Source organism: Corticium candelabrum, chromosome 22 (assembly GCF_963422355.1).
Source record: "Corticium candelabrum chromosome 22, ooCorCand1.1, whole genome shotgun sequence".
NCBI classification, from domain to species: Eukaryota; Metazoa; Porifera; class Homoscleromorpha; order Homosclerophorida; family Plakinidae; genus Corticium; species Corticium candelabrum.
In genome coordinates this window covers 1234327-1258243 of record NC_085106.1, presented here as the reverse complement: position 1 = coordinate 1258243, position 23917 = coordinate 1234327, and the positions used below count along the sequence as shown (strand labels likewise).

Here is a 23917-nt window from a genome sequence, read left to right as displayed (position 1 = left end):
CGCGCATTACCAATATCCCGTAATTAACGAATAGCCCGTATAACTGCGTTCACTACATTCTAATGTGTCATTTTAACATCTTGACAAAGATGAACATGCAACTAATATATCTCTAAACTCCAGAAAATGCCAACAGTCAAGTATAGGTCCCTTAGACTAGTCCAAAACCTTCAGGGCACTCCTGCACGACTCGATGCAGTTGAAATCGAAGCTTCTCGTAGCTCTCATAAGCAGGCAAGTCGAGCTGATTGAAACTATAACACAAGACAACAGTTGATTACTTTTTGAAACTGAGGTAAAAGACGGGCATTACCAAGTGTGAGCTGATGGCAGTCTGCTTGTTGAGCGATCATCTCTGTGAATCTGAAACTTCTGTGGTCCATTCATGCCCTCGAGAGATGCAAATCCCTGTAAAGGTACTTTGCTCGTGCCCGTTACAAACTGCAAGAATTTGGCTCGATCTGCCTGGTCAAATGAACGTAGAGCACGCCATAGCCACTGAATCTGTAAAGCAAACGTATCAGTCACTCAATCAATAGCAACCACAACAGATATGGCTCAGAGTGACAAATATAAGTATCATTTGTAGCGTCCTTAGCACTTGATCTGCAGTAACAAACTTGTCTGTGTGTCTACAAGTACAACCAGCCCCATTGCTGTCAGCCATAGTTGCTTGTTTAACATGTACACAAGTCGTAACTGTTTGGCTATTCATAGTGGCACAACACTGAAGTTGAACTGTCTCAACCACTGGTAGGCCACAATGAATTACTTTGCAACAACTACAAGTGTGTTCCCTACTTGAATATGCAAAAAAGCGTCAACCAGTGATAGACATACCTACCTGTGGTGAGTTGCTATTGTACTTATGATACTCAGTGTTGGCTTTCAGATCATCAATGTCAATGGTTGGTAATCCAGCAATGAGTAGCTCTAGTTCTTGCTCGTTGAAGATGCTAATAAGCCTCTTAGGAATGATCTCATAAAAGCCGTCCAGGAACGCCTTGATTTGGGCACGAATAGAGCCAGTCATTTTCATCTGACATACAAGATGCACGTATTCCCGCTTGTTCTCTTCGGTGACTACAATATTACCACCATTCTCCTTCAGATCTCTGATTTCACACACTCCAAATTCTTCAACCTATGCAACAAAATAAACTCAAGACAAGTACAGTCATACTAGAAAAAGAGACTGCAACAAGAATGACCAGACACAATACTAAGACAACCAGGTAGCCAACACACAAACAAAACAAAACAAAACAACCCGTATGAATGCCTCACCTCTGTACTAAATGTCAACTCAGTTCCCATGTCACTAGGGTCGTGTTCAAGCAGGTACACCAGTCCCTGATAGAAACTGTAGTCTTCAGCTTCCAAGTCACTATAGTGGACTGACTTGCCAAGAATATGTTTGTAAAATGATCTGGAAAAGTAGCACTCGAGCAGTTTATTGTCATAAATCGCTTTTGCAATAATCCGTCCGATGAACTTGAAATAGCTCAAATGATTGGTATTGCAGTGGGACATACTATTAGGCATATACGTTACTCTATCTCCAGGAGTTGTACAAAATAGCGCATAGTTTGGATTGAACATTTCTCTTGACATAATTATGAACCATTCGCGTAACAAGCCACCAGCATCTTGGCCATCTTCTCCTTCAAATACAATGTACATTCGATTCTTCATCTCCTCCGGCCGTCGACGATGAAGCTCACGAAAAGAGTCTTCAAATACATTCTCTCGCCGAACATGAATGACCATGTCATCTTTTCTTACTCCAGAATCCATTCGTTCTAGTTCATGCCTAAAGTATCGACGTTTCACATCAAAATCGAGAAGTCTAGTGTGGTCAATCAAAAGTTGAAATGGACCCTCTGACAATGTAGCTGTCGACTGACGTAAGATTTGGTTAAGAACTGTCCGGTGAGTTTCTGCAAATTGCAGAAACTTTGCCATGTCTGCAGGAAGGTCTGAGAAATTGGGCTTGCTGTCTGATCCTGGAGCATTAGCAATACTAGGACTCAGCGGTAGAGGAATAGCAGGTGAGTTGGGATTGCTATACTCACTAGAAACCAGTCTAAAAACACAAAAATATGTAATGACATAATCAATCAAAACAATCCAGTAAATTACTCTCATATCTATACAGCTGCTACACTGTTCAATTATTTCATTACTGTATTTTTATCATGGCAAACACTAAATGTGACACTATTTTGCAATACACATACTGCCATTCCTTACTCACTGGCCATTCCTTACTGACTGGCCAACACAACTGTCGTATTTTCTGTGTACAAATACCAAGTGTCAATAACAATAAATACATTGACGTTATATATCAAATGTTCAAGTACTGTAAACCAGTGTCTTAGTTCACTATCCTCAGAGCATGTTTGACTACCAGCAATCAGCCACTGTATCGTATCCTAAATTAGTTTTGATTGGTACAGAGTAACATCACAAAGTAACGTCATTGTCATCCAAGATAAATCTCCCCATGTGTTCTGGGAACAGGCCAACTTGATATGCACGACTGCATATGTCACAAACAAACTCATGCTTTAAACATTCAAGATGCCACCGTTCCTGTGATGAAATGTCTGTTTTGTTTTACAGCACCTAGACCTACGGCCAGTTACAGAATCATAGCATTGCCTCAGTTGACAACTTACAAATTACTTGATTTATGCCTCAATGCTATTTGAATATTATCATTTTTACTAACCTGTGGTGTGAGAGTGAACGTTCAGGCGGCTTGTCTTGTGTAGACTGGTGCGTTGCTTGACCTTTCTCTGAGCCGTGGGCTAAAAAGAACGCTTCTACAGTTGGCTGCAGAACTAAGACTGCATGACTGTCTGTGCTTTCAGCGAGCACTTTCAAACAATGACTAAGCTTCTCCCACAATGCTTCCAGGTCTAGTAGTTCACTCAGTGATGGCAACACAAAAACAGCTTCTTCATCACCTTCATCAAACACAAAACACTATTACGTCTGTCTGTGTGTCAATCATTATTCAATCTGCTAATCTTGAGTTGCTATCTGTGTCTCCCTGTTCAGAAACTCGTGTATCTGTCTGTCTTTAATGTCTGCTTAAAGGTACACTCCATCGTTTAGCGCTACGCCCCCACAAACTTGATTGCATACTATACGAAATCAAGTTGGAAGGTTGGGCTGAACTACAGGCAAAGCTGGATATCAGAGCGTAGTCACTGTTCCAAATAAGGAAAACATACGGGAGCGATATTGCAATCTCGTTGTTGAAGCAGAGTTCAGATCGCTCGCAAACCAACTCGGCATCTTTCCTCAAGTCGAAGGCACCAAATAGGTTACGCTTTACACAAACCAGGTTTGAAGATGTGAGTGCTACATATCAGCGTGAAAACAGAGCGCATATGATGATCACGTGGTAAGCAATAATATATCACTTGATAAGTACAAGCGCACAAATGCAGTGCAATTGGACCCTTCAGCCTTGCATGCACATCCATGCCCGTTTCATAACCCACGAGCACATTTCCTCAACGTTTCGCGAGTGTCTTCTAGCATTTTGACGGTAGTGAGGCTCCTAGCATTAGCGAGCATTGATGAAATGTTTCTCACGTGACCATCGTATGCACTCTGTTTTAAGGCTGTTTGCTGCTAATATCTAGTGCTTTCATATCCAGCTTTGCCTGTAGTTCAGGCCAACCTTCTATCTTGATTGCGTAGCTATGCAATCAAGTTTGCGTGGGCATAGTGCTAAACGACGAAGTGTGCCTTTAACAAACAAATGCATGACCCATATTGTATGCCAGTCTGCCTCCATCTGCCTCAGCAGTATTGTCAGCCTATCAGACTTAATGAGACCATATGACATTATATATTCCTGTAGTTTGCAAGTCAAGAGTTTCCATCATGTGGCTTCTAGCTTGCCTGCCTACTCCTATATGTTAATCCCTCTACACAGTAACCCTCTTATTATTAGACGGCAGTTTTGTTGTCAATCAGTCTTGAAAAGTGTTAGTTATGCACCACACCAATATAATAACATCAGACATGTACCTGGTGCATTCTTGGTCTCTGCTACATTGGAAGCATTGCTGCCACTTGCCTCATCTGCCTGTTGTGCAGGAGGTTCTCTTGTGCCAACATCTAACATCATGTTAATCCCTTGCAACGATGAAGCCAACGTTCCTGCCTCTGCTTCCAAATCCTCAAGAGCTTGCTGCACCTGCTCCAGATGACGAATTGAACTGTGCTGACTTGATCCCCGTGCACGCCGGACATCTTCAAGAGCTGAAAACACAACATGACAATTCAATTATACATTATACTTGTACGAGTTAAACACTAAATCAAGTATATTTCGATAACAAAACTAATTCGAAAATTGAGCAAGTATCTATTTCAGAAGTGATTTAATTTTGAAACCTGCCAGAAGGCAGTACTGTACTGCTGCAGTACAGTGTGTAGTATGTCGCAGTAAGAATGATGGAAATGCGAGGCACAACTTTTACGTATGCGTAAGTCGTATGTACGTCTGGAAACGACGTAAATCTCCACGTGAGCAAACTCCCACGAAGCATGTCACTGATCGCGTGGCTGAAAAGTAAGAATCCTCAGCTCAAGGTTCCTACAATGCCAGACCCAAACGAGGAGGTTAATCATAAGTCTGCTGTAATATGTGAGAAAGCAAACAGTGCAGTGTGCAAATCATGAGTACACTAGTGTACATAATATATATGTATGATAAGTATATGGGCATGTATAATTAATTAGCTGATTTCTAGAAAAATACTTGATTTCGAGTAATAATAATCATTCCAAACATAATTTGACAAAACACTACAAACTTACTTTCACGAAGCTCTTCGAGCCTTTCTCTTTGCTGTTCCATCCGACTTGTTAGTTGATTCACTGATCTGCCAGATGGTTTTGCAGCTTGTCTTGCCGAATCTCTCAACTGAAGGACAACTTTGAGAGCTCGTAAGAATGTCATTTGAGTGGATGCTTTACATGTCAGCTCACTCATAGCTGGTAAATGAAGATCCATGTGCTTCTTGGATGATTTACTGGTTCGACTGAGAGACGCCAAAGCTGCATCCTGCATGGTCCGCCGTTTCTCAGCAGCTGACAACATGGATGAGCTCGAACCTTCAGAATCCTCAGCTGACTTGAACTTCGTAGGATCTTTTGTCTGATGATCCTTTAGCTGCAACAGCAAGTTATCAACCTGTTGACACACTTTCAGTCCTAGCTCTTTGGTGCCTCTCAACATCAAATCTAAAGCATTTTCCCTGCTCTCTGCTCCTTGTCGAGAAAGTTGCAAGAGAAGAGTAGTGGCATCCTCCAAGCCCTCTTCACTACACAACCCTGCAGTCAACACATCTACGACCATACACAAGAGCGGTGGGTCAACAAATAAACCAACATCACTCGACGGACTGTCATCCTTTGAACCACCCGTCTTTTCTGCTTGCGTTGCTGTAGTTGGCGCAATTGTGCTACATGCTGCTGCCTCAACTTGTGTTTCAAATTCTTGTTGTTCTGCTGACTGCTCTGAAGTTTGTTGTTCGCCAGATTGACTCTGTGCTGACTCAATGGACGCATCTTTACTGTGAGTAGCATTCCGTTTCTGTTGTGATGCAACACTATTACTTTCTGGTAAATTCCTACTAAGTGTGGACAAAATCTTGAGCAAATGGTCAGTCAGAGCTTGACTCCTTCTCACTACTGGATGAGACAACATGGAAAGAAGGTGACCAATAGGTGAGCTGCCAAACTTTGAGCAACTACTGACTATGTGACTCTCAGCAACTGGCTTGACACTGGACTTTACCACAGCTTTTCCTTTACGACTCCATCCACTACCATCCAATTGTACAAGAATGTCCCAGAAATCAGACTCAAGAGTAAATGGAGCAACATCATTGTCTAACGAATCATCAGTTTCACTTGCTTGTTTTAGCAATGACTGAGGCATAAAACTCTTTGGCATATACTTGACTAAACAGTACAATTGATCAAGTACATGACGGCAAACAACAGGCACAGCATGAGGGTGGACGTCTATCCTTGTGGCAACTGCTGCCTTACTGCTTTTCTCAATTTGAAACACACTGGCCTTTGAACCCAAAGTTGCATCGACCTTAAGAGACAACCAAGATCCTGGTTTTCTACAAGAAACCTTTACATGATCTTCTGGAACCTGAGCACTTTGCAAGCTAGGAAGTTCTCCTACTTCTGCAATACTGCGTTTCACACCTGTGCTCTTTGAGTTGCCAGACACAGTGCCTGCAGAAAGCATTTGTGATTGGCAAGATGTCACCATAGTTTCAGCTGCGGTGCGTTTGAGTATTGAAAGCAAAGTGGAAATAATCCATGCACGAGTCTCCTTGTGTTGACACAAGTTCTTTATGACTCTTTGCAGCTGGGACATGTGAACTTTGGGTTCATTGATGAACAAAAGAATAAGTAGACATGTCAGGGCTTCTCGATCCAACAGCTGTTTCCCCAAAGCTTCACCTTCTTTCCTTTCAACAGCTGCAACTCCAGCTTTGCTAGCAGAGCCTCCTTGTGCGTAGATTGGCATAAAGGGCCTATGCAAAGTACGATAACCTTCCATATGTTGTCGAAATGCACCAGCACGTCTCAAGCCAGTTGATCTCAAGAATGATGACAATGAGCCTCCACCACTAGCAGCTGCTAAAAACTGCTCGTGTAGGATTTGTGCATGACGTGCATCTCGTTGTGTGCGAAGTCTCCTTGCTTCAGATGTTAGCTCAGCAGGTAAGTGACTAAGTGTGTCATCATCCATTTCTGTCAAAAGACTTTGGCGAAGAGAAGCAGGAAGATTTTGAAGAAAAGCAGTTGGGTCAGTGACAATGTCGGGCGCTTGATTTCCAGTATGTTGTGCCTGCATCATCCTCTGTTGTTGTAACACCTCCTCCTGAAGATTGGGTGGAAGTGCAGCAAGTACTTCTGGATTAACTTCTAAACCATGTTGGCTGCTGCTTGCTGCTGCTGTCGTTGTTGCTGCTGCTGTTGTAGCTCTTGATTCTGCTGCTTGCCGAGCACGCTGCATTCGCAACTGATCAGCCACAACTTCTTCACGTAGTTCTTCTGGTAAGGCAGCAAGAAATGATGGGTCAACTCCTTCCAAAACAGATGAGTCGTGAGTTGTTGTAGTTACTTCAGAGTTACTAACTGTTTCACCACTTTGACCTCCTTCAGCTTGCGATGCTTCACTTCTTTCTTGCTCATTCTCACCAACAACCAATGCCCCTTGCACTAAACTAGGTGACTGTTGAGCTTCAAGGGTTCTGTCACCTACATTTGACAAGCTAGTTTGAAGATTACTGTCAACTGGCTCAGAGCTAGTCGTTTGATCTATCGGTGAGTGGAGACTCATTGCACCATGTGATATTGGAACTGATACTGCAGGGTTTATTGCCGATGATCGAGGTGCAAGACTCTGAAGAGCCGACAAGAAAATTGACATATTTTCAGCTTCAATTCCATCAACCTGGTTAATAAGACTAGCTTGAAGTCGAGATGAAACATTTGCTATCGTTTCTTCTGTAGGAGCACTACTAGATGATGGCATTGATCTATCCTGTGATGAAACTGGCTGTGAACTTGACGAAGCAACAACTGTTTCACCTCCCGACTCAGTAAGAAGACTCGACTCAACCAAATTTGAAAGAAAGTTGTGTTCTCCAGCAATTGAGTATGGCCTTAATGCAGCAACTGATGCAGAGAGTCCATTAACAGAGCTAACAGAGCTCTGTTCAGACAACAGATGCCCAACACTACCTGTTTCAGCGATAGCCCCAGCTCCATCTGTATTCTCGTCCATAAATGATGGCTGTTCTGATTGGTTAGACTGCTCTGTCACTTCAGACTCTGAAGTATCAACCTGCAAGTTCTGCTGACTAGCATTTTCATTTTGATTTGACACACCAGAAATATTCATTTCTGCTGGGTGCACTTGAGAGATGATTTCAAGAACTTCCACCTCATCTCCAACCTCTCCAGCATGGGTCAGTCTACTTACTCCAACTTCTGCTTGTGCAGAAGTAGCAAGTTCTGCTTGTTCAGAAGTAGTGAGTTCACCAGTACTTGCTTCTTCTCGGCTACTCGCCATCTCATCGTGTATTCTTGGATTGTATCTTTGTTCTGTTGCTGTACTTTCATTTGTTGGCTTATCTTGTTCAACAGCTGTTTGCTCCTGTTCTACTGCAGTAGTCACCTCTGAAGACTGCTCTTGTTCCATATCCACCTGACCAGAATTCATTTCTACTTCCTGTGATAGTTGCTGAGGCTGAGGAGTAGAACTATGATCACCAGAAATCGGAGTGCTGTGACTACAAGGTTCCACTAATTCGTTTGCTCTTTCAGCACCTTCAGTAACTTGACTAGAATCAGCAATTCCTTCAGTTGTATTCACAGCGCCGTCATTTTCAACAGGTGGCATGTGTTCAGCAGGTAACGGTTCTGTTTCCATAGCTTGACTACTTGGTCCACTACTACTACTAGCTTCTGCTTTAGTTTCTTTTTCCTCCTTCTTATGTGCAGCTTCAGTTTTTGCTTGTTCTTCTTTCTTCTGCTGCTCTTCAAGAAGTGCCTTCTCTTCGTCATTTTTATATGTTCTAAGAAGTTCCAGTACCTTCTTCTGACAAGACTCCAAGCAGCTATAAGCAATCTCACCATCCAGCAATCGACTCTCTTCGGTCCACCTGCTGAGAGATGACGGAATGGTTGAACTACTAGGCTGTACTCGAGGTGGCCCAAATTCAAACGGATTGAGGAAGTGTTGCCCCCGAGGATGTGAGTGTGAAAGATACACATGTGCTGTAGGCAAAAGACCTGCACGAGGAATTACTTGAACATGTGGTGTAGTCCTGGTCAATTGACCCCCAACTCTACCTGTCACACTGTGCTGATTGAGTTGAAACAGACTCTGAGCGACCGCAGGTCCAAGCAAGTGCCGTGCTTGTGCATGAGGCTGTGCATTAGCCCCTCCTAGTGCAGATGGCTGAGTTAGAGTGTTAACCTGCTGACTAACACGTCGCAACTGACCTCGATGTCGAGCACCAACTCGAGGTATGGGATATCCAGCTAAAGTTCTCAACTGATGCATCTGAGCCACAGAATGCTGAGCATTACCTCCAGATCGAGACAAAAGAGGGTGTTGTTGAGGCACACTCTCAACAGCAGGCCGAGTAAGACCTACCGCCTCATACAAGTCTTGGTCATAGCCAGCATACAACGAACCCAACTGCTCTCCACTGGGTGGTCTACCATCATACATTCCATCTGCAACAAGCATGAGCATCTCTTCCAATGGATGTGGCATATCATCATCCATAAGATGCATATCACCATATAGCGCCTCATCAAGATGTTCCTCGTCTCCTTCCATATCACTACCTTCTTCATCATCATCTCCCATATAATCATCTTCATCCTCATCCTCATCATCCTCATCCTCATCATCATCATCATCATCATCATCATCTATTTCATCACCAATGTCTTCATCTCCATCTACTGGTTCCATTGTCTCGTTCAGCTGCTCACCATCCTCCTCTTCTGCATCACCAATTGCAGCTTCAAGATCACCTGACTGAGGAGAATCAACAATTTCAGTAACAATGTGAACATCATAATCTTCCCCTCTGTCTGAATGTCGATCATTAGACTCTGGCACTGTTTCAACAGTCAATACAACTTCTGTAGATTGTTCACCATCACTTGCAGAAGGTACAGGTGAATGCCTGACATCTATCTCATCATCATGACTTTCATCTTCTGACTCCACACTTACAGTCTCATTGCTAGAATGACTTTCGTCAGCTCCATCACTTCTGCTTCCTTCATGGTCATCACTGTTTTCTTCTTCATCACTAGATGGCTCCTCAACTACAAAATGGTCTTGACCGGTATTTCGAGTTCCACCTTCAAGGAGTTCTTCCACTGCAGCTTCAAACTCGGCAACTTCATCTTCAACCTCATCTTCACTCATACTCTCAGTATCACCTCTGTCTTGTGGCTGAGGAGTTGCTGCGACTTCACTCATATCCCAGTCTTGTGTGGCAACAACATCTTCCATGTCAGCATCATATGTTGGGGCCAACGTTGATAAATCAGCAAAATGTTCTTCTTCATGTAATCTTTGACTATTTCCTTCTGCTGCTGGCTGACTACTCTGAGAAGATTGAACTGCTCCCTCTTGGCTTGTTTCTTCACCTCTTGTATTCTGACTCACGCTCTCTGCAGTTTGGTCGCTTGTCTCGTGACAAGTAGATCCGGTTTGTGTTTCATCTGCAGCATCACTAGATTGCTCTACAGCGAGAGCCTTCTTCTCACCTCTTTTATCACTTTGCTGCATAGCTTTTTGTGTGTAGCTGTTCACCAAAAAAGTTAGTGACTCCAGAGTCTTCAAGACGGCATTTATTGTGTTAGCCATACTGGGACTAGACAAATCAAGGCTGTGAGTTATTCTTGCCAAATCAGAAAGCAACCCTTTTCGAAGCAAAAGCTTGTGGACATTTGTCATAGTTGGTGTGCCACCCATTGGCGGCGAAGGCTCAATCATTCCACTTAGTAATCCTGCTAGTGCTTGAATTCTGGTATGCTTTACTGGACATTCAGGCATAAGCAATGAACGATGAAAAGCAGCTTTAACCTCATTTACTAAGAGAGTATGAGCATCAGGACTGTGTTGAACAGCAGAGACAGTAACAAGTAAGATCCTGGCTAATGACGCCGTGTCAGAACTGTTGCCAGCAGTGACATCAGAAGAAGACTCACTTTGAGTTGATGGCACTGTGAGAAGATGATCCAGTATGTATGCTAATACAGAGTCACTTTCACCTGCTCCTCCGCTATACTCTGCTATCAATCTTGCACATCCCGGGTAACAGCGTACAAGCTCGGCTAGTATTTTGAGAATTGCTGCCTTAGAAAGAAGTGGTTTATTAGAGCTATCACTTGCTTTCTTTTCTTGGTTTGACTGTTGAGGCTGTGTTTCACTTTGAACATCCATCTCCTCTTCAATTTCCTGTTCGTCCATACCATCTGTCACTTGCCTTTGGAAGCCTTTTACAGCAAGCTGTCCTCGTTTCTGTTCTACATTTTCAGTCTGGTGTTCATCTACACCAGAGCAGAGAGCATCCAAAAGCTGTTTCACTGCAGTTTCTTGCAAATCTGTCAACTGACTCATTGGCTTCTTTGGCGCTGCAAGAGCTTTCAACTGAAGAAGAGGCTGACCACGACCAGGCAAAGTATTGGTTTCTTCCTGATGTTTTGTTGAAGGAACAATCCGTAGAAGATGCATAGCTACATCAGTAAATAACTGAGGCTTACGACAGGCAGCAGGACCAAGCTTTCTAAAGGCCGTATACAATTCACGACTGCTGCCTCCTCCAGGTAATGCAACCGAGCGAACAACTGACTCCATGGTCCTCTCCAACATTGCCTCGTCTTCAAGAATATGCCTGAATATCAGAGTAATAATTGATGAAAAGCCACTGAATGCAGACGACTGCTGCAAACTTAGAAGATGCTTAGGACCATCGTGTTCAGTGAAAACGGCAGCACAAGTGTGGATTCGAGTAAGACGAAGACAAAAGCGCAGTATTGCATTAAGTGCTTCTGCAGTGACTGGAACACTGATCAACTGAGTAGCACAACTAAGCCAAGAAATAAGAAACTTCAAGACATAATCCATCACAACAGATAACTGTAATGTAGTTTAGTGTAGTGTGGTGGTGATGATTATAGTGCTAGTAAGTAGTGGTGGTGGTGGTGGTGGTGGTGGTGGTGTGTGTGTGTGTGTGTGTGTCGGATGTTGCATGACAGCACCTAGAGTATGTTGTGCTTTATGGTTGCCTGCTTTTGTCCGGTCTCCTCTGGTGTTTACCATCTCTTAGATGCACAAAAACGATCGATTACTGCTGAGTCAGAGCAACAAGGCACACACGGGGCATCACAGAAGAGGATTAGTTTGAATGAGGGCTCAGGACATAGACTCAATGGCATCACCCTCTTCAACCCTCTCCTGTCCAACTGCAGCCGTTTTGCAAGCTCCTCGATTGATTAAAGAAGTCTGCACAGACAGCGAAAGACACAACGTCGGGAGTTTACGTTGAAAAGCCAATATACATCGAGGTTCTTGTGATCAGACAGCTGGGAAGAGAAGCTGGTGTGACTAGAGAACTACGGAGGTCGCTTGCAAGGAACGATGTGGTTTCTATTTTGACATCGAGGTCTACAGAGGCATGGGTGTGGTTTAAGTACTGACTCGTAAACTCTGAGACTGTGTTTTTTGCCCCCTTCACGAGGTGATGTGACCGTTATTAGTGGCAGTCACACATAGTAGTAGTAGTAGTAGTAGTAGTAGTAGTAGTAGTAGTAGTAGTGTGCGTGCATGTGTGCGAGTGTGTGTGTGTGTGTGTGTGTGTGTGTGTGTGTGTGTGTGTGTGTGTGTGCGTGTGTGTGTGTGTCTGTGTGTGTGTGCATGCGCGCAGTAAGCATGTACTTGTCTCTGTCTGTGTGCTTCTGTATGCCTGCCCTATGCACGTCTCCACGATACCAACACATCAGCTAGAGTTACAAACAAACTAACCGAATTAGCAATATCTGTTGATCTTCCATCAACCCAACCACATGTTTCCCATCATCAACAGTTGCTTTGACACTTGTCTCCGCATCCTTCTCATCAAAACTCAATCCTGGCTGGTCACTTGAATTCTTCTCTTTAGAGCTGGATGTCTGCTCTTCCTCTTGTTGTGAATTGGCTGTTGGTGTTTCAACAAACATGACTGGCCTAACATGACCAGTGTCTTCATCTGTCTACAAAGCAAGCCAACAGAAATCAAAGAATTGCATCATATGTAACAACAAATAACACAATCAAATATATCAATGTAGACTACATTGAATGCCTCCAGCGTTGAAGATGCACAAGCAATATCAAATGCACTTGTTTTTGTAATCACAAATACACAGAATTATTGCTACTAACTTGCATCATAGTGCGAAAATCAATGAGACATCTTCGTCGGTTTTCTGTAACCCTGCAATGCAAACGTTGATTCAGTGTACCATCCTTTATCCAGGGTAGATGGAAGAATTACTGCCATGCACCCAACTATGCCAAACAAGGAGGTGTACAATGTTATAGCATTGGAAAACGACTCCCCAAGGAATGAAGACAACACCTGAGGGAGAGATACACAATGCAAACTACAAGCACATTAATTTTGTGCTGCATATACACATATGAAAGTGCATGTACACGCAAGCTTGCATCTGAGCACACATGCATACACACTGGTGTGTGTGTGTGTGTGTGTGTGTGAATGCAAATACACACTTCCGATCAGCAACCATCTGAAGTTATCATCAACCATCCCACACCACGTACTTTCATGACATACATAGAAATCATTCACTAAAGCTCAGACTGCCAAATAATATGTCAAAAATTACACAGTTACTAATTACACACATGTATGTAGACTTGATACAGTCAATGATAAAAATACACAGATATCATTCATCTCACCTTGCAATCGGCTCATCCTTGTTATACAAGTCATTCAGTGTTGCATTACTGGCATTTGAGTAGTTATGCCAGCGATGATTACGTTCGTCAAAAAACTGCCACATTCGTGGAACCTGTAGTAGCACAGTCATGTAGGACAAGAGACAAAATATTGTGGCATTCAAAACCTTTTTCCTGCAAGCCTGCTTTAAGTAGTAGGGACTTGATACATTCTGATACAAGTCAAGAATAAGGATAACAAATGATAGCCACCTACAGTAAGAAAACAAATCATGATAGAATTTATCCTCACTGCAACATCTTCTTGTGAGATACTTTGGTGTCGGTGTGTCTTTTTTGTTAGACAAACACGTGGCTGTGCGAGCAACAAGAGAGACCAGTTGAGACACAAAGTTGGTCTGTTCAAAGACTTCAGTACAAAGGAGTTTGTCTTCCTATGAAACAGACAAGAGTAAAACAAAATAACCATCTAAACACTGGTGCTGCTACTTAGAGACTCAAACAATGTACAAACACATGAAACACCAACAACGCTTCTAGATTGGATTGATAACTAGTGCGTACAAAGCAAGTACAAGACTACTAAACAAATGCACATGCTGCAGACAACAAACTCACTCACACACGCGCGCGCGTGCGCATGCGCACGTACGTACGCCATGCACAATGACCAGTGACTATTCTAACCTCAAAAAGTAGTGCAAAGAGATGAAGCCATGGTACTAACTCAGCTACATGACTGCCTTCAATAAATTCCTTTAGTAAGTCTTGATCCATTTCACTGGGAGACTTGCTAAGGCAAGCTTGACCCAAATCAAGCAGCATTGAGATACCAACACTCAACTTCACAGAGATAATCAACAAAATACTAATAATACTGCCATTGCCTTTGCTCCAATATCATGCTCCTTACCTCTTTGTACAAACCACTTATTGTTCTTTTCTTCCAAGCTTTGCCATTCCTCTTAGCTGTAATTGTTACCACATCACAAACACCATGCACAGCCTTTGGGACATGGACCAACAACTGAAGACACCCGACCAACAATTGATCTGTAAACTCATCAAGAACAGATTTTTCTATGTAATTCGTATCATCCTCTTTCTGTTCCATCTCGGGTTCTTTCGTTTCTTTCACTGACTTTTCTTCTTCTACTACGTTATCACCAAGCGATAGAGCAATAGCACGAGCCATCTGTTCCTCCTCACTCATCTCTGCACCCAGAGAGCCCAACAACTAGAGACACAAACACAAAATGGTGCCACCTGCTCAGAAGCTACAAATAAGATCTACGCTCTACTTTTGTTAGAACCAAAACAACCTTAGCATCTCACTGGAATTAAGTGCAATTCAAGATACACCTAGTGATGGAAACTGTAATGATATAAAAGTATACATATGTAACCAAACCATAAATCAAAATATATCCTTGTTTCTTTTTGGTTTTCTGTACCACTTGTCGCCCTTGACATGCTCTTCTCTAGTATATTGGTTGATGTCTTAGAATGTTGTACTTTAAATATGTTACCATACAATCGCACTTTTCAGTCCTACTGCATAACGTTCAAGTACCCTCACTGTTATTACATTAGTAAGTCTTTCTTTCAACTAAACATGGATTGATGTTTGACTTACATCAGTTTCAAATTCAGCTGGGGGATGTGAGAGAATATACTCCATTGCTCTATCCCAGTTGTTAGATGTACTAGCAAGTGCTTCTCGACAATGACTCTCAGGAAATCCCATGTCAGAAAGCTGCAAATCAAATATTATAAACTGATACACACGCTGCATATTTGTTACTTTTCATTTATTTCATCCTCTTCGGCTCTCAAACAGTTCTAACTATCTGATCCATATGTCATCCACCTGTCTGCATCTGCCTGTCAATTCATCTACCCAACTAGTTGTCTGTCTATCTGTCTATTTGTTTTCACTCTAACCATTCGAAGAAATGATTCATTGACAGTGACATCAGGCTGTGCAGCACTTGAACTACCGTCAGTCGGCTGATCATCAGTACTTTGTTTCTCAAGCTTCTGTCGAATTTGAGACTCTCCTTTCATTATGTGACTCAATATCTGTAAAACGGCCTCTGACATTTGACCAACTTCACGTACTGGTTTCTGGCCCCAAAGAGTTGAAACAGCAGAAAATGCAACCTGCCCCATCATTTTGACACAAATATACCTAATCAGACAACAAACAGTATGGACAGAACACTCACCTTGTGCGTTTTTACAAGGAAAGCAAGAGGATCAAACTTCTTAGGAGGCTTCCAGCTGGCCAGCAATGCATGGGGAGAATCAAGAATAGAATTAACATTGACCATGCGTTCCATTAGAAAGAGCCACATGTCAACAAATTCACCAGCATCCTCTGTATACAGTAAAAAATCAACATCTTTATTTGTAATGAGCAAGCATAATAAGCAACACCATAAAGTGAAGCTTTTCTTGCCGAATCCACAGAATCCATTTTGCCAGCATCAACAGCCCAGTTAAATGCCCTAAAATGAATTCAAATAAACACAAATCAAGCAAGACACAACCAAGTAACAAAATGACAATGCATGAGTCATTCTGCATCGTAATAGTTGTCATGCAAACACTTGACACATAATAAATTTGACTCTTACGCTAATAGAGCATCCACACCACCAAGTGATGTAAACTGTCTGAGCATGACGTGGTAAGGTGACTTCTGTTCATCAAATAGCATTGATGATGTTAGTCCCGTAAAGCACAACAACAACGTTAATCTACAAAATGACACAATACATAACAGTATGTAGGTTTCCAAAACTTCAAAAACAGACAGACACACAGACAGACAGCAAGACCACATCACATCCTTAAGCTCACATCTCACCTAAATCCTGGGGTAGGTGCCAAATCTGGTGGTAGCCATGTAAAACCATCTACTAATGTTTTTGTGAGAACTGATACACATTCCCATGCTGGTTGCTTTGGCGGAGTAGGAGGATGTCTATGTCGTCTTGGTTGGTGTTGCGGAATGACAAAGAGCCGTACAAGAACAGAATAAATATCAGAAACACTGCGTCCAAGACGAGATGCAACAGTCAACAAAGGCCGAATGTACTTTATGATGGTTGCAAGTTGAGGAGAGAGTTTTGGCATCTTTTCACTTAACTCGCTTCCCTCTTCGCCTCTCAATGCACCAGGACCTCCACTTGCTCCTGATTCCAGCTCTATAAGCTGCTCTAATACGGCACCTGCAGCTGGAGTTACTGATGATGATGAACCCTCAGTTGCTGCCTCTTGTTTTGTAGTCTCGTTAACATTTGATTCAGCAAGCATACTCGCTGTTCGTCTGTCAAATTCTGGAACAAGTTTCCGTATATCGTCCATACCAAAGTCAGAATCTTCCGGAATGTGCCCTGGAGTACACAATGCCAAAAGTACTGTGCACTCCCATATGAGAGAACGACATAAGGTTGAGAGATGACCAAGAAGAGCCAACCCTGCTCTACTAGTCCATTGCGTTATCATTAAAGTTTTCAAGTCACTTTGTGTTACTTTACACAAAACAGACAGAATGTTGATATAAGAGTGAGCAGATACCATGCAATGAAGAAGAGGTGACATCTGTGCCGACTCAAGAGCAATGGCTGGATTAGCACTAGATGCTAGTTCATGAAGCAGAACAGAGCCATTTGTGTGGTGCCCCGACCAAGCATCGTTGAGCTTCAACAGAATATCCGTGAGACGTTGAATGCACTGGGTGAAGGCTTCTGGTTGTACAGCAACTGATAAGAGGCCTCTGCAAGTGATGGCTACTGACTGACAAGCAGGTGAGATGGGAAACGTAATAGGCATGTTCGGAAGTGATGGAATTTCTAGAAGAGGGTCTAGACCTTTCTGTTGCACAAATTCTCGGTAGTGATCATCAGTAGCATTATTGTTAAGAATCGAAAAGAGAAAGCGAATCTACAACAAACAACAAAAATAAGTCAATAACAATCTTGCATATAGTAAGTCCCATTGTACTATTGTATAACACCCAGATGTACACTATTACACAACACACTTTGCAGCTTACACTTACCACATTATGAGCATAATCGAGCAATGGAACTGCCTTCTTCGATGATGGCTCCAATTGCCTAACAACACACTCTGTCTCACTCTTACTCTCTCCAATATAATTTCAATAAAACCTCACCCAGCTTCTGGTTGTGGTGAAGCTCTCTGACTGTTCACAGCATCCCTAGGAATATCGTCTTCATCTTCATCATCTGTTGTTGTTCCTAAATTTCCCTGGCGTTCATGGCCACCACTTGATTGTTCCATGTCAGATCTGGACGCTTCGTTTTGAGTGTTGACAGTGCATTTTGGGTCTCGACCCATTTCGCACAGCTGCTGAAGCAGTTTCACTATACCAGCCATCGCATCAGACTTCAGTGTTGGCTGGTGCCGCATGAGCTCATCCATTGCACTGCCAAGGTTAGTAGCAGTGTCATCTACATAAACAACATTGCAGCTGTGTTGTTTGTCATAGTACCATAAATTACCAAATAAATGCCTGCCTCTAGTGCCACTCCAGGGCAGTAAAAAGCACCTATGCCCAAATAAGTGCCTATGGCACTTACCAAGCACAATCAGTGAATAAATGTTCATTTAATAACTGACACTGGCACCTACTTGAGTAGTTACAGTAAATTAGTAACTTCACTAGAATAACAACCAATATTGGCATGCATGTGTACAGTACTTAATGCCGAAATAAAAGTCATTTGCTGATATTCTGGTTAATGAGCAGAGATGGTGCATTACAATCACTACAACAGTTGTTTATCCATCACTGATGTCGCTAGGAATTTCATGCACCTCACAAAGTTTCATCGGCATAATACCAAGAGTGTGTGTGTCTGTGTGTGGTGTGTGTGTGTGTGTGTGTGTGTGTGTGTGTGTGTGTGTGTGTGTGTGTGTGTGTGTGTGTGTGTGTGTGTGTGTGTGTGTGTGTGTGTGTGTGTTAAGTTAAAGGATGCATACTGACAATACAAAACATTCACACATCTTAAGGCGTCTACCTAATGTCTATTTTCTTACCCAGGTCATCTGTGCTTCTCCTTCTTCTCATAGCAGGCAAGTATTCAGGTAACAGCATCACTTTGAATAGCTGATCAAATGGCTTACAGTTCACAAACGCCTCCAAACCTCGAGCATTTAGACATAAAGCACTAAGCATGTTAGGAAGAGAACCAAGAACATCTCGAGTAGCAGGAATCTGGTAAACAACAAATACATATATCAAAAAATGTACAACAGAAACAAAGGAAACAAACATCTTTCATAATCAGTGAGTTAAGCATCACTCCCGTAAGCCCTGTGTCTTGCAGTGATGACAGAAGAGATGGTTCATGGAAGATGTAAGCTGTTACAACTTCAGTAGCTAATGAAATACATATCAATTCAGTTTACTTCCATTAGGAATTTTGTACATGAACAGAGACAGCCAAGCCAACAAACAAACCTACAGCTAGACAGGCAAGCAAGCCTTATCACAAAAATGAAAAAGTACAAACAAACCGATCAACAGATAAATGAAAAGACTAGACTGAAACAACATGTACAGATTGTGACTGACCAAGATAGTACAGTGCAGATCCATAAAATTCAGCATTGCTGATGATATGCTTGAGAGATGAGGGAAGAGAACTATCCATCACTAAACGAAACAACACTAAGAAAAATAGACATAAACCACAACAAACTACTAACTTGTTCGAATACTATCAGCAAATGCAGAATCAGAAATACATTTTTTCAAAAAATTGAGAATTGACTTCACTAGAGCCGCCCGTTGAGGCAAACAAGTAAGTTTCATGACAGAAACACTTGAACTACGGCCAGTTTCGTCCTCCATTCTCTCTTCCACAACAGCAGCTCCCTGCTCATCTGTCTCCATTACTTCCTGCTGATCATGTGAGTCTACAGGTTTTGTATCTAGTGATTGATCTCCAACTTTCTGCTGTTGATCTTGAAGAGACTGCTGTTCGCTGTGTTGCGATTCTGATTCTGGTTCATTAGCTGCAGCTTCCAAGTCCATGGCAGCAAGTTCTTGGCTACTAGCAGTGGAGCCAACCGAAACGCTGGATAGTTCAAAAGGTTGTATCTTCCGACACTCATCAACATCATACTGAAAGAGAGCAGATGACTATATGCAACTCATAGATAAAGATTTCTATATCCTTTAACTGCTAATACAAAAAACTTTAATGACTAGCTCAGGTTCTTCCTAGACAACTGCCAACTTGGAGCTTGCACACAAAACTCCAAATTTGCATACATGTACACAAAAACTGTATCATAGGGAAAACAGTGCTACCTGACTGTTTAGCATACCTGCCCACCAATTGCACACCCATTCATTTATCCACTCGTTTGTCTATCTAGCCGTCTGCATGCAAGCTGTCATTCTGTATCAATCAATCCAAAATGCATTATCACATTCAACAAATAACAGCCAACCTGAAGTCGTGCGATCAGGCTTGCCAAGCCATTCTGTGCTTGAAGGGCACCCATTTCCAAATTGGTAATCAGGTCAATGATTCGCACAGCTCGTGTCACAAACTACACACACAAAAACACACACAACTAATATCACATTCCTCACCGGATCAGCTGTAATTTGAAGAAAACCCAACATCTCACAAAATAGTACTTACTGTAAGATGGCTCTGATCCTGATGTCTAAAGTTAATGACTTTCAATAATGTTTCCAGGATGCCACACGACAAGAGTGCTCCTGCTCCGGAATCCAAACTGGCCAAATGGTAGATGAATGAGAACAGAGCAGTGGAGAAATTCAAGGGATGAGACTCAACAGCAGGATCTAAAGAAAGTATCAACCCAATGACAAATGTCTATAGTTTCAACCCTTTACGTCTGTCTTTCTGTCTATTTGTCTGTCCATCCATTCATCCATCAGCCTGTCTGTCTGTCCGTCTGTTTGTCCCCCATCCATCCATCTGTCCGTCCGTCTGTCAGTGGTTTGTTATTACCAGTCATGGCAGCAACACAATTTCTGGCCACTGTTGGCAGAAACCCATGATAATTGGCAGCCCCCGTGGCATCAATGATGTTGTTTAGTCTACTCAAAAATACGTCAATTCACAGATACACACGACACCAAAGCACCTCATACTTGGGGCTTCTCTCCAGATGAATAATAGACGTCAGCGTTCGAAGAGCAGCAGCCCTGACTTCCTACAGAACAAACAACACTGAACAAAGATACACATTGGCAAAAAACAGGCAGTATGTCATGACATATTATTATATCATGTATTGGACAGACACGAGTACAGAAAAGACAGACATTAGAAAACAGATACAAACAAAAACAAATAAACAAACAGATAAACAGCAAGCCAGACAGACAGACAGACATGAAGGGCAATTAGCTAACATGCCACCCTTCAACCAATAAAGCAACATGACCGTCTTACAATTAGCCTACGATCTTCCAGCAGCAGCAATTCCACCAATTCTTCAGTGAATCCTGCGTACAGCAAAGGCGTGACGACATCGGCGCCGGCATTCGAGTAGACTACAAGACAAAGGCATTAAGCACAACCAACACAACTTTGAAAGTTTCACCCAAGTTCGTTCTCCTCTTACCAAGAACTGCGATGGCTTGAAGACGAGACTGAACACATTGAATTCGCTTTGAAAAATCAGGAAAGTACTTTGCCAAGCGAACATGAGATAGCAAAGACATCTGACGAGCATACAATTATTATAGAAATCTACAGAAATAATGGCAGTAATGTTTATTGACTACCTGTTTTTCTTCTGGTACTTTGTATTGCCTGACTAGATACCTCACGATTTCAACAGGTGACTCGACCAACTGTATACAACATTAACTGTTTACTATCTGATCTCCATGTACAATAACATCTAAACAGTCGGTCTAACCTGCTCAAGATGTTCCAAGTGGATTGTGCAAAGCGATGTAGACTCAACGACACCAGAGTTCGTGGGTTCACGATGAAATTCCAAGTGCAGCGTTGTAGCAGTCTCCGGGAACTCCTAAAAACATAGAGACAATTACAAGAGACAAGTGAGAGATGCAAACAAGGAAAGAAAAGGTAAAACAAAGTAAGACTTACATGTATGCAACTGATCATTGACAGTATAAAATAATTCAATTCAAAAGACACACAGGCAAACAAACAAACAGACAGACAAACAAACAAACAGACAGACAGACAAACAGACAAACAAACAAACAGACACACAAACAAACAAACAGAAAACAAATTGACAAGTAGACAGACAACATTAGAACCTATAATAGTCACTCACTGTGATCGGTCTGTCTGTGCAGCACTGAGCAAGTCCAAAGCCATTTTCTTTGCCACCCCAAGACTCCGCCAAATGGTTCAATCTAACTTGCAGCGAGTGGCGCTGATCGGAAGACAAACGGACAAGAAAATTGGAACGTTTGCTGAATACGTACAGAAGGTTCAAGACAGCAATGATAACATCCATATCAGTTGATCCCAATAAAGTCACAAGACTCTACAATTTACAACACAAACATTAGTCAACATTTACCTCACAACACGTGTGTAGTAGGTCAGATGTAGACAGACTTTAGTTGTAGCTTCACATTTCTTGCAAATCTGGTTTAGGTTAAAAATATATGTACTAAATGACAAACAGTCAGACAAACAGACAGACAGAAAAACAGGCACAGACTAAAGCTGAACTCAGTAGATTTCTTGTATTTGATGTTAGAAATGTAACGTAGAGTTTGTGTTTCAATAAATGAAAGACAGACAAACAGACAAACAGACATAGAGACAGACAGACAGACAGACGGACAGACGGAAAGACAGACAGACAAGACAGACATGGACTTTACTTTAGTGATTTACAGTTGATGTACAATAGTTCAATGTTTGAAAATATACGTATTGTGACAGGCAGACAGACAGACAGACAGACAGACAGACAGACAGACAGACAGACAGACAGACAGACAGATATAGAGACACCCATGGTGAAGCAGTCCTGTTCTCAAGTAGACACACAGATCTGAGATGCATGAACCAAACTAACATGCAAAGATAGATGCGTATAAATGAATAAATCAGAAAAATGGCACAATAAACAGACATACTGTACATATATACATGCTGGCATGTCCACCGCTGTTCCTTTATGCCTCATGTCAACATATATACATACACACATACCACATGGTACATATCTATTTTTCTGTAACCCACCTAAGTGAGAAAGTCTAATCAAACGAGCTATACTTTAAACTGAATGTTAATCTACCTAAAATCATTTTGCTATTATATGTCCAAAGTCTAACTGACAGCTGCTCATGTAATGTCTGTAAAAACAATGTCTTTCTGGCAATAAACTTCAAAACACACACACACACACACACACACACACACACACACACACACACACACACACACACACACACCACTATGACATACATACATACATGCAGATACAGACAGACGGCCAAATAAAGAGACAAAAAGACAATTTATCATAGAAATTGTTTTCTGATCAAAACTCCTATATTATCACTTATATCAATGACACATAACTAGTCTCCGAACCTCCATCGAGTTGTACACATGCCGGGCATAAGAGTGCTCAATCAAGAGAGCAGAAAACTTCAAAACTGACACAACCAGGCCTTTAATCTCCTAGAAACAGCATCCAACATAACAATACACCCACACACTCACTTCTATCACTTCACCTTGTGGTCAGTCGTACCAACACACAAATTCACACAATCATCTTTCTTCGAATCTTCACTCTTCCATGCTCTCTCCAGGATCTCATCAAAACGATTGAGCACGTCAATCCAATGATAGAGCTCACACTGAAAATGAACAGCATTCCCGGATGTCACTCTGTAACGTGAGAATCTCAATTTCGCAATAGACCTTTCCGTAATTCCACGTGGTTAACAACTTCAGCTGCCTATCCAACACGGCTTCGTCACAATTCTTTAGTTTCTCTATCAATTCTTGGCACCCAAACGGCTACAAGCAAAGAAACGTACACAAACAAGATGCGCATGCGGTCGGGTGATAAGAAAAAGGGGCCCACAAAACACAGTACAACGTACTATCACCTACCAACTCTGATAATGTCCTCTGAGGTTTCTTTTCGATTTTCATGATAATGCCAGACGAGAACAGAAGATGATAAACTCGTGTGTCTCTGTTAACAGTTACCAAGTCGATATTCAATCGCCTACTGGCTGGCAGTAGGCGTATGTTGCGTGTCCGGTCGTTTCACAGCGGGTTCTCCGTACGATTTGCTTAGGAAGACACAGGC

At 42.2% G+C, this 23917-nt stretch overlaps 1 protein-coding gene across 1 annotated transcript; it reads right to left on the bottom strand.

Moving 5' to 3' along the window:
- Positions 1-40: 40 nt before the first annotated feature.
- LOC134197461 (E3 ubiquitin-protein ligase HUWE1-like) lies at positions 41-23917 on the bottom strand. Its single transcript, XM_062666791.1, has 39 exons — positions 23716-23917; positions 23521-23619; positions 23331-23456; positions 23185-23274; positions 21902-22117; positions 21512-21625; positions 21375-21443; positions 21212-21311; positions 21040-21140; positions 20736-20797; positions 20593-20681; positions 20257-20423; positions 20060-20161; positions 19310-19727; positions 19176-19256; positions 18874-18980; positions 18638-18815; positions 17751-18048; positions 17634-17691; positions 16437-17515; positions 16204-16326; positions 16004-16074; positions 15793-15944; positions 15509-15727; positions 15201-15320; positions 14478-14801; positions 14252-14407; positions 13880-13998; positions 13732-13816; positions 13565-13677; positions 13022-13073; positions 12623-12849; positions 4849-11687; positions 4054-4287; positions 2738-2975; positions 1288-2086; positions 845-1144; positions 314-504; positions 41-254 (listed from the first exon to the last, which is right to left on the bottom strand). The coding sequence occupies exons 1-39, from the start codon at positions 23755-23757 to the stop codon at positions 152-154; spliced, it is 14061 nt and encodes a 4686-aa protein (XP_062522775.1). The 5' UTR covers positions 23758-23917; the 3' UTR covers positions 41-151.

Bases quoted from the DNA above. Each gene is read 5' to 3' on its own strand.
- LOC134197461 (XM_062666791.1), bottom strand. From the start codon at position 23,757: ATGAAAATCGAAAAGAAACCTCAGAGGACATTATCAGAGTTG. The intron at 16,327-16,436 runs GTGAGATGTGAG...GTCATTTTGTAG, and splicing joins GCACCTACCCCAGGATTTAG to ATTAACGTTGTTGTTGTGCT. The intron at 2,087-2,737 runs GTTAGTAAAAAT...TTGTGTTTTTAG, and splicing joins CGTTCACTCTCACACCACAG to ACTGGTTTCTAGTGAGTATA.